The following is a 14,975-nucleotide window of genomic DNA, read 5'->3' as shown; positions in this document are numbered from 1 at the left end:
TTCTTCTACTTCTTGTGTTCACAGCAATCGTAATTCAAACCAGGCTCTTGATGAAGGCGTCTTTTTCAAGGCGGTGAGCTTCATTGTGCGTAGCGGGTAGTTTGCGTTTGCGCCGACGCACCCGTCGACGCATTGGCCGCCATTTTAAATATACAGCTCATTGCATGGTAGTTAACATCATGTGGTTTGAGAGCCAGCACAGCCGGTGTAGCCAAAGCCAAAGCAGAAAGGTGATCTACTATCGCGTGGCAGCAAAATTGGTCTCAGATCGATTTTTTCATGTCGGCCTCGCAACATCGTTTTCCGGCCACTTTTCCGGCGGTGAAGCGAAGGAAGTTACAGTGAGTTTGGCCGAATCACACTTAGGCCCCATCGCACTTGGCCCTTTGAGGCCAAGTGTGATGGGGCCTTTCTCCCACAGACAAGGCGCGTTGCGCCACTCGCGTGCAGCACTCAATCGCATGTTCGTATCATCCACGGTTGCTGGCAAAATCATTTGTATAACACTGAGTCGCAGTGTATTTTGTATGATGTAGTCCTACCGAAGCAACCTTAAAATTCGTATCATCGCGAAATTCGCATCAACCGTCATCATATCATCGTGATTTTATGGTACATATACCAAGGAAACAGACAAAAAGGAAAAAGTAGGTGCTAAGCTTCCAACTGTTTATTCAATGCCTTTCACACCCATCTTGTACAAGCACGAAATACACTCGAACTTCATTTTCACAAACTTGCATCTTACATAAAAATGAATTCGCTATATCTGAAAATTCAATAAAGGTCTATTCTTAGCACTAAATCTATTGCGAGACTATTTTTCATTTGCTTCATTATAACCGTCATTTCGTTATATCCCAGATTCGTTATATTGAAGTTTGAGCGTACACAACTCAACTTTCATGTGATCTCACTGTAAGAAATCTCGTTCCCGATTTTGTCAAAATAACTGATTGTGCACTCACACAAAAGATTCACCTTTTTTCTATAGCTTTGGCTTCTTTTATTTCACCTGTGAGCTCATTCCTAAACCCGAAGATAACAATACAGCTATACAGATTAGGGAAGTGCCCACAATCCTTGCGGGGGGCTGCCAGAAACCGTCTCGATTAAAGTTAATTTCTTGCATTTAGTTTAAAAATTTCTGTAGGACTGCAAAAAATTTTTAAACAAACGGATATCACAACTGTGCTGTACCCACAACTTTTGAAATGATCCCTGCATTACACTGCACCTTGAATCTCTGCAAACATAATGAATTTATATCTTTCTTTACCTCACTAATAGGAATCAGTAGACAGTGAGCAATGCTTCTGAAAGCACAAATAAAACATTTGCAGCTCATCTTAACAATGCGCACCTGCTTGAAAAAGATAAGGAAGAAGATCCCCTTGGTACGAGCAAGCGCTCAATGTGCAACAGATTGCTGTGCCTGCATTAACTCGTAGAACAAGAGGAATTCTCTTTGGCGCAAGCTGAGGTGGCTACACGTGGTTCTGCCTGTGTTACGCCAAGCGATGACGACAGCATACGACCCCTCAAGTACTCCGCACTTGAAAGACAGAGGAGGCAAAGGTAAACAACTGCGTGCAACTTTCCAATAGTTTTCAAAAAGTGCTTGCTATTTTATTTGATTCGCACTGGAATTCTCGCTATTACAAGTACTTCCCAAAGACAAACACAATCAACGTCTGATCGACAGTAGCGCCTTTAGATTTCTAATATGCTTCACTCCATTGCACTCTCGCATTGCAGCAAAGCTGCCTTTCTAGCTCTGCTGTGGTAGCAAATGTATTAACTATCAAATATATTAACTGAAGCAAACACTGCTTCCAACATAGAAATGCACTGCACCATCAAAGTGGCCCCTTCTTATTTATTATTTTTCACTGCATCCCAATCATATTAAAGGCACAGCTGCTTTAGGGCTATACTACACCTGTAAAGAGATTTGTGTTGCAGAACTTAATAAAGGAACAAGGCAACCTAGAAAAGCGACAAAACAAGGACAGAAAAGAGCGCTTCTGATTCCAGAGTTGCCACTCTGGAATCAGAATGCAATGGCTACAACTAAACGTGTGCGAATATTCGAATGCTTCAAATATTTGAACGAATAGTAGGGTATTCGAATTCACTTCGATATAAAATTTAAATTATTGAAATTTTCGAAGTATTCGCAAGGAACGAATAGATGCATGTTATTTCAACTGTACCACCTGTACAAGTGGTTTCACTGCAGTGTAGAGGTGCTGAACCGCAAAAGACTAATCCAGGAGAAATCCACTCAGCCGCAAGGTCCCCTTTCAAATTTAAATGGGCCCTGCAAAATTTTTTGAGCGTTGTCAGAAAACGTTGCCGATAAGTAGTCATGTGTACCGGGGACATGCAAGCCAGAATCTATAGCGCAGCACACGGCATGCGATTGACAAGAAATTCTTAATGTCAACTAAAATTTGCTCTCTTTTCTCGGCAAATGACTCCAAGCACGTGACGTATTTTCTTTTCCTGGGCCATACCTCCCTGCTTAGATTCCAGCGCTTTCCTCAGGTTGAGAAGAAAGAATGCACTAGCAGCGCGGGAGAAATATTTGCAACTGCGCGTACTGGACGGATTCGAAAATTATGGGTGGCAGTGAATTCATGAGGCAACACATAAGCTTCTTCAGTGAATTTATTCTATGGCTACTTGAAAAAGTGTTGCACGACACCTTTAAATAAAATATTATTCTCAAATCAATTCATTTTATTAAGCTTAAGAGCTAGTTACGATGACTTACATGCTCAAAGTATAATACATTTTAAAATGTTCCATATTTTAAGGGTTATGTCTCGCACCCTGCTAAAAGTCTAATCCTGCTACTACTCAAAGTTCTTTCAACTTCCTTCTAACAAAAAAAAAAAAAAAAGAAAATGGCATTTGCATAGAGGCCCTATTATAATTTTCTAAATATATTGCGCCGGTTAGTTAGGTCATGATAAATGTGCTCATTCTTCTTTATATGTATTAAATACTATTCGAACTCAATTCAAAATTATTCAGACAGAATCACTATTCGCTTTAAATTCGCTTCAAACCTAAAATTCACTATTCGCACAAGCTTAGGGACAACGCTTGAAGAGATGAAATCGGAATGTATATACCGTAAAAGGCCACACAAGTGCCTCATCTATGGAGATAATCTGACCAGATTTGGCAGGGGGGGGGGGGGGGAGCTTGTTTGGTCTCGGACCAGTCATTGGTGCTTATTTCAAATTTGCCGAAAAATGGAGGGGGCCGCTCGCTCAGTGTTTTATGGCAAGCACTTTTTACACAGAATGAAATGGAAATGGAATTGCATCTTTTCTAGAAATAGAGCACATTTTCGTCTATACTGCTGTTTTTCAAACTTCAAACATTATTAAGCGACAGCCTTGAATTTAACAATAAAAATGCATATTTAAAATGGCTTAGCTGATTACAAACATGCTACATTTCTAAGCAGAGCACCTATTACGATTCGGTTCTTTTGTAGACTGTGTTGCTCCGAAGTTCTCTATTCTTTGTGTAACCGTCACTCTATGCCATTGCATTGGTATTTGTTGTGCGGAACTAAGGCATTGGAATAACTCCTCCCCCCCCCCCCCCCCCCCCAATGCCTCATGATTTTTTCCCCTTGGCGGCACTCCAACCGCCTGCTGTCTACCTCTCTCCACCTATCACTTTGTTTTTACTTTTGTTGCTGTACTGGCCATGAAAATCTGCTCATTAAGCAAATAATATAGTTAGGGGAAGAACTGCTCCATGAGAATTAGTAGGGTCGTTGTACTGGACGATATATACCACTAAGCTACTGTCCCTCGACCTTGGTAACCTATTTTGCATTTAGGGGGCATTCATTCTTAACCCAATGAAATTATCAAGATGCCTTTCCTTTTGAGGAATTGCAGGAATGGAATTGAACTGCCCAGCCATTTCCGGAGTGAAAATGGGCAAAGTTTTTCATTGCAAGCAATTGAAATAAATGAAATTACGGCAAGTTATAATTTTCTGGAGGGGAGTTGGAATTGAATGGAGGCACCGATTCTGCAACACTGGACTGACTCTCGAAAGCGCTGGTTAGAGGCTACAAGGTAAAGATGGAGCCTTTAATTAATGTCGTTTTAGATCTAAAGGTCAAAGATTTTTCAGCATCCAAAATTTACGATGTTTTTATACATCAACAACTACAGGGCAGAAGATAACCAACTATCATTTCGAAGAGAGCACTTATCCTTGTCCACCAAATTATTTGGGCCTCCACAGATGTTGAGGAGGGGTGATTGATTACCGTATTTACTCGCGTAATCCTCACACTCGCATAATTCTCGCACCCCCCACATCGTCCAACAAAAATGTGATTTCTGTTTTTCCTCGAGTGATTATTGCAACCATAAAACTGCCGCAATAATGTCGTCTGCTTGTTACAACCACTGTTGATGATAGCGTGCGCCGTCTGGTGCCATCTCTTAAGCATCAAGCTTAACTATTATTGCACAAAAATCCAAGCCAAGCCAAAGGGGCAAGTGTGCGTTGCGGCGTGTTTTATACCTTGTGTCGGTAATCTTGCCACGTTATGACGCGATACTGATGCTTCACGGCTGATTTCAAGTCGAAAGTGATAGATCATACACTAAACAACGGCAATAAGGCCGCCGGAAGGCCTTTCTGAGTCTACGAGTTTTCTGTTCACTACTGGAGACAGCAGCTGAAAGCCACCAAGATTAGTTGGGCCTGCCATGTGCGTACAAAAGTGGGATCGATGATAAACTTTATTTCTTCAGAAGGAAACTGCGGACTATTCTGTTAAATAGCCATCAGCCCAATACTAACGTCCTACGCTTACCATTTGAGTGCTTCCATTGAGCGAGGAACGCTACCGCTACGCCCACAACGCCCACAAGCTTTGTGTATGGTGCATCACGCATTCCCGACTATTTGCTCGCACTTTTTGTGTCTCAAATAAATCTTGCCTTGTGTTGATTGATTGATTAATATGTGGGGTTTAACGTCCCAAAACCACTATATGATTATGAGAGACGCCTTGCCTTGTGTTGAACCTGTGCTTTTATCGTTAAGGTAAGTTTTAATTAGTACTTTTCAAAGCTTGCTGTTAGTTGCTGGTGTGAGAATCCCGATTTGCGGCCACTTCGTTTTCTTTTTCTCTCTGTACGTCTTCGTGGAAAGTTTTCCCCACGTAATTCTCACACCCCCTAACTTTGCATCCGTTTTCCGCCAAAAAAAGTGCGAGAATTATGCGAGTAAATACGGTAATATGTGGGGCCTAACGTACCAAAACCACCATATGATTATGAGAGATGCCGTAGAGGAGGGTCCAGAAATTTGTTAAAAAGGGGTGAGATGGAGAAAAAAAATAGTTTCCCTCTCACATGTAATGTGCTGTCAACACCACATTGGTTCCAGGAAATCGTGTAAATACAATCCGGGCTCTGCATTGCCTCATATACAACAACTAGGAAACACCATTTCTAAGACACTTCACCAACCTAGCCAAAAGAAATACTTTCATCTTCCCATCACATAACAATGTGCTTAGGAATCTCTGCAACCTTTTTCAAGAAAAAAAAAAAAAAACTTCACTTCAAAGTATTCTAAAAATATTCGATTTTATTGGCATTGAAACTTTAATATTTTAATTCGCCTTGCTCCCAAAATTTTGCTATTTGCACAGCTCTACACAAAAGCTTATACACTCATGCCCAGACAAACATATCCATCAGTAGGGGTATACGTGAGAGATTCAGGCATGTGATTTCCTAGTGAAAGCTAATCGATGGTTGGCTCATGCATGCACTACCACTATTATCAATATGCCAGGCCTAAACCAATAACGCACCTAGTTCAATGCTGCGCCAGTAAAAAACTACGCATTCATTGGATTTTGGCATGCGCTTACACTCTTGCCAACGCAGAGGTAAATTAGATGGTGAGCCTTCAGTTAGCTATCTCTTGTGTTCCAATTATCTCTGGACAACACAACGACCTCTCTGACTTGTGTAGAAGTGGCCGAAGCTAAATGGCCTCTTGTCTGCGCTCAAGCTAACAAGTTAAGTGTAATATCAAAGCAAATGCCATTAGAATAAACATTTACTTAGCCAGACTTTGATAATGTTCCATAGCAGTATTCCAAGTCTATTTACAAGCGAGCACCATTCACCATGACCCGCCAGCACTCGACAGCTTCAGATGGTCGTTTTCATTTAAGGTCGCCTGTTCTTTCTCCATCAATGATAGCATGGCACAGCAGCCTACCCCATCAGCTGTTGTACAAAGCACCCTGACATTCTGTACATAAGCCCATTTCCTCAAGGTAAGAAAAGATGTAAACTGTACAGGGATGAACTTATCCATTTTTGGTAGCCCAATAATAAATGCAGATTGCAATGGGACTGCAGCAGTGTTCTGAAGGTTCTGACGGTTAGACAAAACATAACGTGCTGATGCCTTAAATCAGGGGGAGAAAATTACTCGATTAATTTGTGGGGTTAACGTCCCAAAACCACCATATGATTATGAGAGACGCTGTAGTGGAGGGCTCCGGAAATTTCGACCACCTGGTGTGCACCCAAATCTGAGCACACGGGCCTACAACATTTCCGCCTCCATCGGAAAAGTAGCCGCCGCAGCCGGGAGGGAGAAAATTACTCCCAATAAAGGCAAACAAATTCAAGGTGCTAGTGTCAAAACCACATTGAACACTTCATCAGAGACTAGAACAAAAGTTTTATATAAATCTCCTGCAGTTTAGAAAAACAGCAAAACTGAATGGGCCTCATGTGCAAATACATCAAGGAATGCATATCAAACTGTTGGCCTGGTTTTAATGCTCTAGCATCTGAGCATCACATTAATCTTCCCGATGTTATGTTCTTAACATTAGCCACAGATGCACATAAACACTTGCCGGCACGCATAATTGCAATTTCTTATAGTAGGAACTGCCTCTATAAGTGCGAGGCAATGTGCACGATCAATGTACATGAACTCAATTTACTCTGTGTAATGTTTAAACCTAATGCTGCATTTATCTGCTTGAATAAAGCAATTAGAATTTCAAAACTCACTTCCATAACACACAGCAAGTGCAAGCCTACAGGCAACCTATGGCAACGTTAATAATTAGTGTATTTGTTTCTATAACAAAACAGTACCTCGCATTTGTTAACATCACACACACCAGCACTTTCTGAGCAATAATTCACAATCCTGTTAGCAAGTATAGTAGACTCTCAGTAAACAAAAAATCTCTTAGATGAAATGGCTGTCTCTAATAAAACTGGCTATGCACCATTGTTTATCTCTAAGTAAACAAAACTCCTGTCAAACAGAGTGCACGTTCCCGGCCCCTCGAGGTTCTCTTCGATGATAGTGGCGCAGTCTAGCTAGATGCAGACATGGTAAATCTCACCTTGGAAGGTGCCTTCGCATTGTGTAGCAGGGAGGTCAGTGCGTACACCAGTGCTCCTTGCGTCGCTGGTGGCCCACCTTCCACTTGGCCAGGGGGCAATGGCAGTGCCAGGGCTGCGCCAAGCTGTCCCAGGGCCACACATGAGGGCAGCACCAGTGGCCAAGAGCAGCTCTGCTGGGCTTGCACTAAGTCACGCAGTAACGTGCATGACACCTTAAAAGCTGAAGCGCTTGAAAAAAAAAAGACTTACAAGTGTGCAAAGACAGTTTGATCCCTGCTGCATTCTAAAAGCGATGTTATCACTAGTGAACGCAAATAGCACTTTTTCGCACAAAAACAGGAGTTGCGGTCGCTGAGCTTTTTGAGATGCCAAGCGAACCCACGTGTTGCAAATAAAGGAGGAAGAAGGGGCGCCAGGCACAAGCCCGAGCCAGGGGCCCTGGCTCGCTCAGTTGTTCCATTGACCTTCGATGTAGCCGGACGATCGGGTCCGAGCCCCTTTCATTTTCCACACTTTGTTCTGGTGCTGAGATCCACCCGGTCGTCTGGACCTCAACTCTCGCCCATGGACCTCAAATCATCACCACGCGCTACTTCGTCCCAAAAGTCATCACGCAACACCTCTTATCGCTCAATGCCCTGCTGGAAGACTCGTCAACCCCTGTTAATAAGCTCGAAGATGTACTCACCCTCATCGTCACAAAGGATGCCAAACTCATAGACGTGAACAAGGAAATCCAGGCTGTGCTTCATTATGAGGAATTGGTAGCGGACCTGACTACAGCCAGCGAGTTCGAGGATAGAGTCATCTGTGCTAAAGCAAGAGTTCGTCACGCAGTCAAACCGTGCCCATGAACCGCACCCGTATTTGTTGCAGTCACATCCACCCAACTCTGTAAGCCTCTCGCCTACACTTCGCCACCCGCTGTGACGTCGTCTTCAATCAACATTTCGACCCATCTCGCCTCAACGTCAAAGCAGGCAGCAACTTCATCACCGATGAGCCTTTTGACCCTTCTTGTCTCGACATTGAAGCAGGCAGCAATTTCGTCTTCGATCAGCCTTTCAACTCCTCTCGCCTTGACGTCGCAACAGGCAGCAACTTCATTTTTGTCCGGCCTATCGACTCCACTCGCTTCGATGTCGGAGCAGGCCGCAACTTCGCCTTGGGCAGGCATCTCGACTCCTCTCGCATCGACGTCGCAACGAGCCACAACTTTGCCTTCGACCGGCTTCTCAACCGCTCTCGCATCCACATCGCTGGCCGTGATTTCGCCTTCGACCGGCCTCCTTAACCCTCTCGCCTCAACGTCAGAGCAGACCACGACTTTGCCTTCCACCGGTCTCAGAACTTCTCCCGCTTCAACGTCGAAGGAAGCGACGACTTCGCATTCCACTGGCCTCCCGACTTCAACGACAACTACAACTCCAACAAGTTTTGGGTACATGCCGAAAATCTATCGCTTTCCACGCGATACATGGCGCTTCAGTGCAAGGACTTATCACCAAGGTATGCCTTTAAGAGTTCGATCGTCAAGGCAAACCTCGAATGCACCGTGCACATAGACTACAAGGACCCGGCTTCTCACGGCCTGAACCACAGCTTGCAAAAGCAGTCCCACTTCCCAGGTCAAGAGAGCGAACGCATAAACTATCCGTCACACAGCACCATGAACTTCCAAGACATGGCTCGTGAACAACAACACGTGGAGCCCTACTTTTCGTCCTACATGCACCTAAAACCTGATCCTGGCGGTGGGGTCTCCAGTTCGTCTCCCCTTAAGCCCAAGAAAGTCGACTATCGAGAGTGCGAGTAGAAGTGCTGCTACGAGCCACACTCAACCTTCATGGACCCCATGACCGTCTACGACGCCACCGAACATCACAAGAAGATGGCACCTGACACCAGAGACCTGCGCTGGATGTACGAGTGCCACACCGCACTGCTCCAGTACTACGCCACGCGCCTCATGCAGGAAACCGGCGGAAACAAAGATTTTCGCGGAGTGCGGCACACCGTGATGAACCATTTCTCTAGAAACTCCTGCAAGCGATGTCTATGGAGATGACTCCGAAAACGCCGCCCATCATCAGACTCATGCGCCCAAAAACGTCATGACGCCGTGATGGACGCTTACAATCTGCTACCGGCCACAGAGCGCGTAGATAAACCCCAACTGCCTCTGAACACGGTCAAGATTCAGGCTGTTGGCAACGTCACTGCCCGAAAGAACTAAAATGCTTCAGCATCATCGTCCTCCTCTTCAAGCGAGGAAGAAAGTCATCGTCGATCTTGCAGTCTTCATGCAGCTCAGAAGCACCTGTGAGCCAGGCGCATGCTCAGGACCACCTGACACCTGAGGTGAACAAGCAGCACATAATTGCGCGAAAGAGACAGAAGCTACAGATGCAACACCAGGAGCAGATCATGAACATCCCTCGCAAGGGCACACAAAGTATCAGAAAACCTCGAGAGTTTATGAAAGCAGGCTTAGATCAGACTGCTCATACTACAAGCGGCGCAAGAAGAGAAAAAGCCACCACTATGACCCAAAAATGGCTAATAACGTGACCCCCAAGTATTCTGGACATCATAGCAAGATTGAATGACTTATCCTGCAAGACAAACCACCGCCTCCCCAAGCGTGACCGCGTCCCCAAAGCCCTCCATCGTCGTTGTCTAGCCCACTCACCCTTTCTATTGTTCGCATCTTGCTTGCCAATGTCCGCCTCAACTTCTGCCTCTGTGCACCTGAACTTCGCTGCAATTTGCCGGCTGCGGGAGGGTGTTGCAAATAAAGGAGGAAAAAGAGGCGGCGAGCACGAGCACGAGCCAGGGGCGCTGGCTCGCTCATTTGTTCCTTGACCTTCGACGTAACCAGACGATCGTGTCGGGGTCTCCTTCTTCGTTTCTCACACTACACTCGGCATACCGAGCGTGGCGTCTGAATTCTGTAGGCTTCAAAAATTTCCCTTGTCATATTGGCCAGGTGGGGCAGTGTGTCAAGTCTAGACTGAGGGAGCACCGAAATTCCCTTCGTGGTATTGCATTTCTGACACACTTGGCTATGCACTGCCGGGACTCTGGATGCACTCTAGATTTTTCGAGAATGAAGCTTCTTTTCCGCCAGCGCGAGCAGCTGGCAAAAGAAATTTGGAAGCCTACAGAATTTAAAAGGCCAACAAAAACTGCGACAGTGAACCATCAATCGCTTTCCTTGATAAAGAATTAACATTTTTAGACTACTGCTACTAACATTAGGGCAAGATGCCTCGTGTCTACACAGCAGTTATTTTAGTTTCTTTAGTTTTGTCGCCATTCAAGAGCATGGAAAAATAACTGTATATGAGTTGAGACGTGTATGAAACTGTCGCTCTGACACACCTGATATGGCACCCAAAAGGAGAAAGACGTAAACGTGGTTGTTGTGGGTTGGACCCTCGAGCTTTCCTCGTTGGCCTGCATGACTGTGCACTCTTTAAGGTGTTAGCAAGACCCGCTGTCGGTGAATAAATCTTCCCCGTAACATCTTTTGGTGGAAGGTGTGGAGTCTTCACACAACCCGGCTTTGGAACTCCAGAAGTACTTTGGTTTGGGCTAGTTGGTTCATAGTGCTCACATAGAAAGGGCAGCGCAAAAACTCGGGAAAAAAGAAGGAATGGGGAGGGATAAGATAGAGCGCGAGATTGTTGAGGCTTTCTTCATTCATGAAGCAGGTGACAAGTGCGTGAGCAGGCCTTCCATATACTTGTCCGACGCTGAAATTAGATATCTTAAAGACTTTCTTTGATTTTCCGTGTCATTTGCTTTTCATGACCTGAAGCATTTCACTCATCACGCTTGCCCGCGTTCCTTTGAAGATTTTATCGTTTGCAGTTTTTATTGCTGGTTAAAACCAGCCTCCATTTCTTGCTTCTAAACCTCCTCTCAATCACATTTCAGACACATATATATGCACAGGTGATGGCAATAAAATTTCAGTTGTTAGTCAGCGCTCTGTCTCTACTGTCCTTCTTTTTTCCCGAGTTTTTGCGCTGCCTTTTTATGTGAGCTCTGGAACTCCGCAGTGGACGCCAGCTTTGTCCAGCCACGATGCCTTAAACCAGGCACTCAGGCCTCGCCATCCGCATTGGCTCCATCACCTGTAATTCCCCCCCCCCCCCTTCTTAACCCTGGCACGTTTTCTGGGACGGACAGCACGGACGTTGAAAAATGGCTCGCATTATTTGAGCGCGTCAGAAAGCACTTCAGGTAGGACGAGATGCTTATGCTGGCAAATATTTTATTCTACCTATGGGGCACGGCATGGCCTGGTATGAGACGCATGAATAAGAATTAACCCCCTAGAACACATGCAAGCAAAAGCTTGGCGACATGTTCCGTCGGTCAGTTGCTGGACAGATGGCAGCCAGGCAGGAACTCGTGTCACGTGTTCAATCATCGACAGAGTCGTATGTCACATACGTCCAAGACATACTGGCAAAGACATGTCCAAGGCGGCCAAGACCAGCAACGTGTTGAAAGGCATTGTTGACGATGCTTTCAGCATACTAATGTGTGAAAACTGTACTACTGTCGACTCCATTATATCTGAATGCCAACGATTTGAACAGGCTAAAAGCAGGCAAATAGCCCACCACATCTGGAGACTACTAAACACCGCTGTGACTTCATCTTACGAGGATTCTGCAACGCCCCGTTCACTTGCACCGCCTGCCAATATCGCAAAGATCGTTCGCCAGGAGCTGGCGGCAACGGCGCCCGCTTTCTATCAGCCCCCTGCGCAAGACAACTGGGTAACAGTTTCGTTATTCAAGCCGTTGTACGTTAGGAGTTTGCTAGCCTGGGCGTCCAGGTTCCCCAGGCCGCCAGACACATGCTGCAGCCCAAGAGCACTCCTGTCCACAAAGCTGACCACTACTCCGCTCCCCTTGTCGCTGCAGGAGCTTCGACTTCTCGGTTTCCACCACACTACCCAAATCCATCTGAGTGGCGCACGCACGATGATCGACCCATCTGCTTTGCTTGCTCTCGAGTTGAGCGCATCTCCCACCATTGCCCATGAGGTGGTATTTCCGGCCAAGCTTTCGTAATGTCGACCACTGTCAGGACCGTGGACAGTATTCGCAACCCGCTCTTCCAGATGACCATCTTTAGGACTCTTCACCTCGCCGTTCATCTCCATGCTCCGAACCGTCCCACGCTGACGTTGTCGCCCTAAGAAACTGGTCTAGCCGCTCGCAGTCACCTCAGGGTCGGCCGTCACGCTCCCCTCAACGCCGCCGCTCTCCGTCACCAGCTTATTCTGGTCATCCCCTGGAAAACTGACGAGTGCAGCTCCTGGAAGTGGCACTGCTTTGACGACTCGGAACGAAAACCATCAATAGGCTACAAATTCAAGGCGCAATTTACTTTGAGTGTTCCTTGATGGCTTCGCCGTTACTGCTTTATTTGACACTGGTGCCCAAGTATCTCTTATGAGTTCTACACTTCGATCTCGCCTGAAAAAGGTTCTCACACCTGTTATGTTCTCTACTGTTCGAGTGGCCAACGAAAGTCGAACATTGGTGCTTGGCATGTGCACTGCCCCCGTTACTGTTGCCGGGCACCACACTTCCCTTCTTTTCGCAGTCCCCAATGCTTGTCCACACGACGTCATCCTTGGAATTTATTTTTTAACCACCCACCCCGCCCTCATCGGTTGTTCTACCGGTATCTTATGGCCGAATTGCTTTTGTGCACAAGTTTCATTCCTCCAAGTCGCACTCGGCTACGATCTGTGGAGTCTCTACGACTAACGTCCCAGGCTGCTATGTACATTCCTATGTCGCCCTTTCCGTTCGTTCCTGATGGAGGCTATCTGGTGGCTCCCCTCATTGATGTGACCCTTACGCACCACATCGGACTACCACATACCATAGTGGTTGTTGCTAACAACACGGCGCTATTCCCTGTTCTGAAATTCTCTACGTCGACCCAAGTTCTTCCACAAGGCATCACTTTAGCCGATCTTTCCACCCTGAATGAATGTTCGGCTTGTTCTTTCACCTCTGACACTAAGACCGTGGCAAAGCCTGTCATCACCCCGCAATATAAGGTGTTCCTCAACAGAATGATATCCAGCGACCTCTTACCTTCCCAAGTTGCAGCGCTCTGGGATGTTCTATTTTCTTACCTGGATATTATCGACGACCGTCCCTTGGGCAGCAGAAGTGCTGCAGTCCACCGCATCGACACCGGCGATGCCAGTCTACTACACAAGCGCCCTTACCGCGTGTCACATGCTGAGCACCAAGTTATACAGACGGAGGTCCAGAAAATGCTCAGCAAAGACGTCATTGGGCCTTCATCGAGTCCTTGGGCATCCCCTGTGATCTAAGTTAAAAAGAAGGACAACACCTGGCGCTTTTGCGATGACTATCGCCACCTGAATCGCATCACCAAGAAGGACGTTTATCCTCTACCCCGAATCGATGACGCGCTCAACTGCCTCCATAACTCCAACTATTTCTTGTCCCTTGACCTTAGATTCGGATACTGGCAAATTTCGGTCGACGACTGTGACCGCCAGAAGACCGCATTCATCACACCTGAGGGCCTTTACCAATTCAAGGTCATGCCTTCTGGGTTGTACAATGCTCCGGCTACTTTTGAACGTATGATGAACTCTTTTCTCTGCGGTTCCAAATGGTTGACCTGCCTTTGCTATCTGGACGATGTAATCGTGTTATCGCCCTCCTTCGAAAGCCACCCGTGTCGTGTCTCGGCAATTCTAAAAGTTTTTCGTTGCGCTAGTTTCCAACTGAATTTGTCAAAATGCGCATTTGGACACCAGCAGATTAAACTACTCGGCCACGTTGTTGACGCTATCGGTGTACAACTCGACCCTGACAAAGTTCGTGCAGTCCGAGAATTCTCGCTTCCGCGTTTCACACAAGAAGTTCGCAGTTTTATTGGGCTCTGCTCATACTTCTGCCGCTTTGTCTTCAACTTCCCAAATATTGCTAGGCTCCTCACGGATCTCCTCAAAAAGAATGTGCCCCTTTCTTGGAGGAAGGACCAAGAACATTTCTTTGTGTCGCTGGTTACCATCCTCACATCACCCCCTGTGTTGGCTCATTTTGAACCAGCCGCTCGAACAGAGCTTCGCACCGATGCAAGCAGCCATGTCATTGGTGCTATACTCGCTCAGACACAGAATGGCATGAACCCTGTGATAGCCTAAACAGCCGCTCGAACAGAGCTTCGCACCGATGCAAGCAGCCATGTCATTGGTGCTATACTCGCTCAGACACAGAATGACATGAACCCTGTGATAGCCTACGCTAGTCGCCTTCTGTCGCAAGCGAAAAAAAATTATTCCATCATTGAGCAGAAATGCTCAGCCTTCATTTGGGCCATTGCGAAATTCTGTCCGTACTTATACGGACGTTCGTTTGCAGTCATCATGGACCATCGTGCACTTTGCTGGCCGTTGACGCTTAAGGACCTTACAGAAAGACTCGGCCGATAGGCACTTCGATTACA

At 46.1% G+C, this 14,975-nt stretch overlaps 1 protein-coding gene across 8 annotated transcripts in view; it reads right to left on the bottom strand.

Moving 5' to 3' along the window:
* Window positions 1-14,975, bottom strand: part of LOC119178803 (proteasome adapter and scaffold protein ECM29) — an 881,180-nt gene that overhangs the window by 502,096 nt on the left and 364,109 nt on the right. For all 8 annotated transcript variants that reach the window (XR_012895350.1, XM_075895092.1, XM_075895224.1 and 5 more), the window contains one exon: window positions 7,448-7,632. Coding sequence is in view for 7 of the 8 variants with exons in the window: in XM_075895092.1 (XP_075751207.1) it covers window positions 7,448-7,632 (185 nt within the window). In the remaining variant the exon portion in view is untranslated. The remainder of the gene's footprint in view (window positions 1-7,447; window positions 7,633-14,975) is intronic.

The sequence above is a fragment of the Rhipicephalus microplus genome, chromosome 1 (genome assembly GCF_043290135.1).
Source record: "Rhipicephalus microplus isolate Deutch F79 chromosome 1, USDA_Rmic, whole genome shotgun sequence".
Lineage (NCBI taxonomy): Eukaryota > Metazoa > Arthropoda > Arachnida > Ixodida > Ixodidae > Rhipicephalus > Rhipicephalus microplus.
The sequence above is the reverse complement of the archived record's forward strand: the minus strand, read 5'-3'. Positions and strand labels throughout refer to the sequence as shown.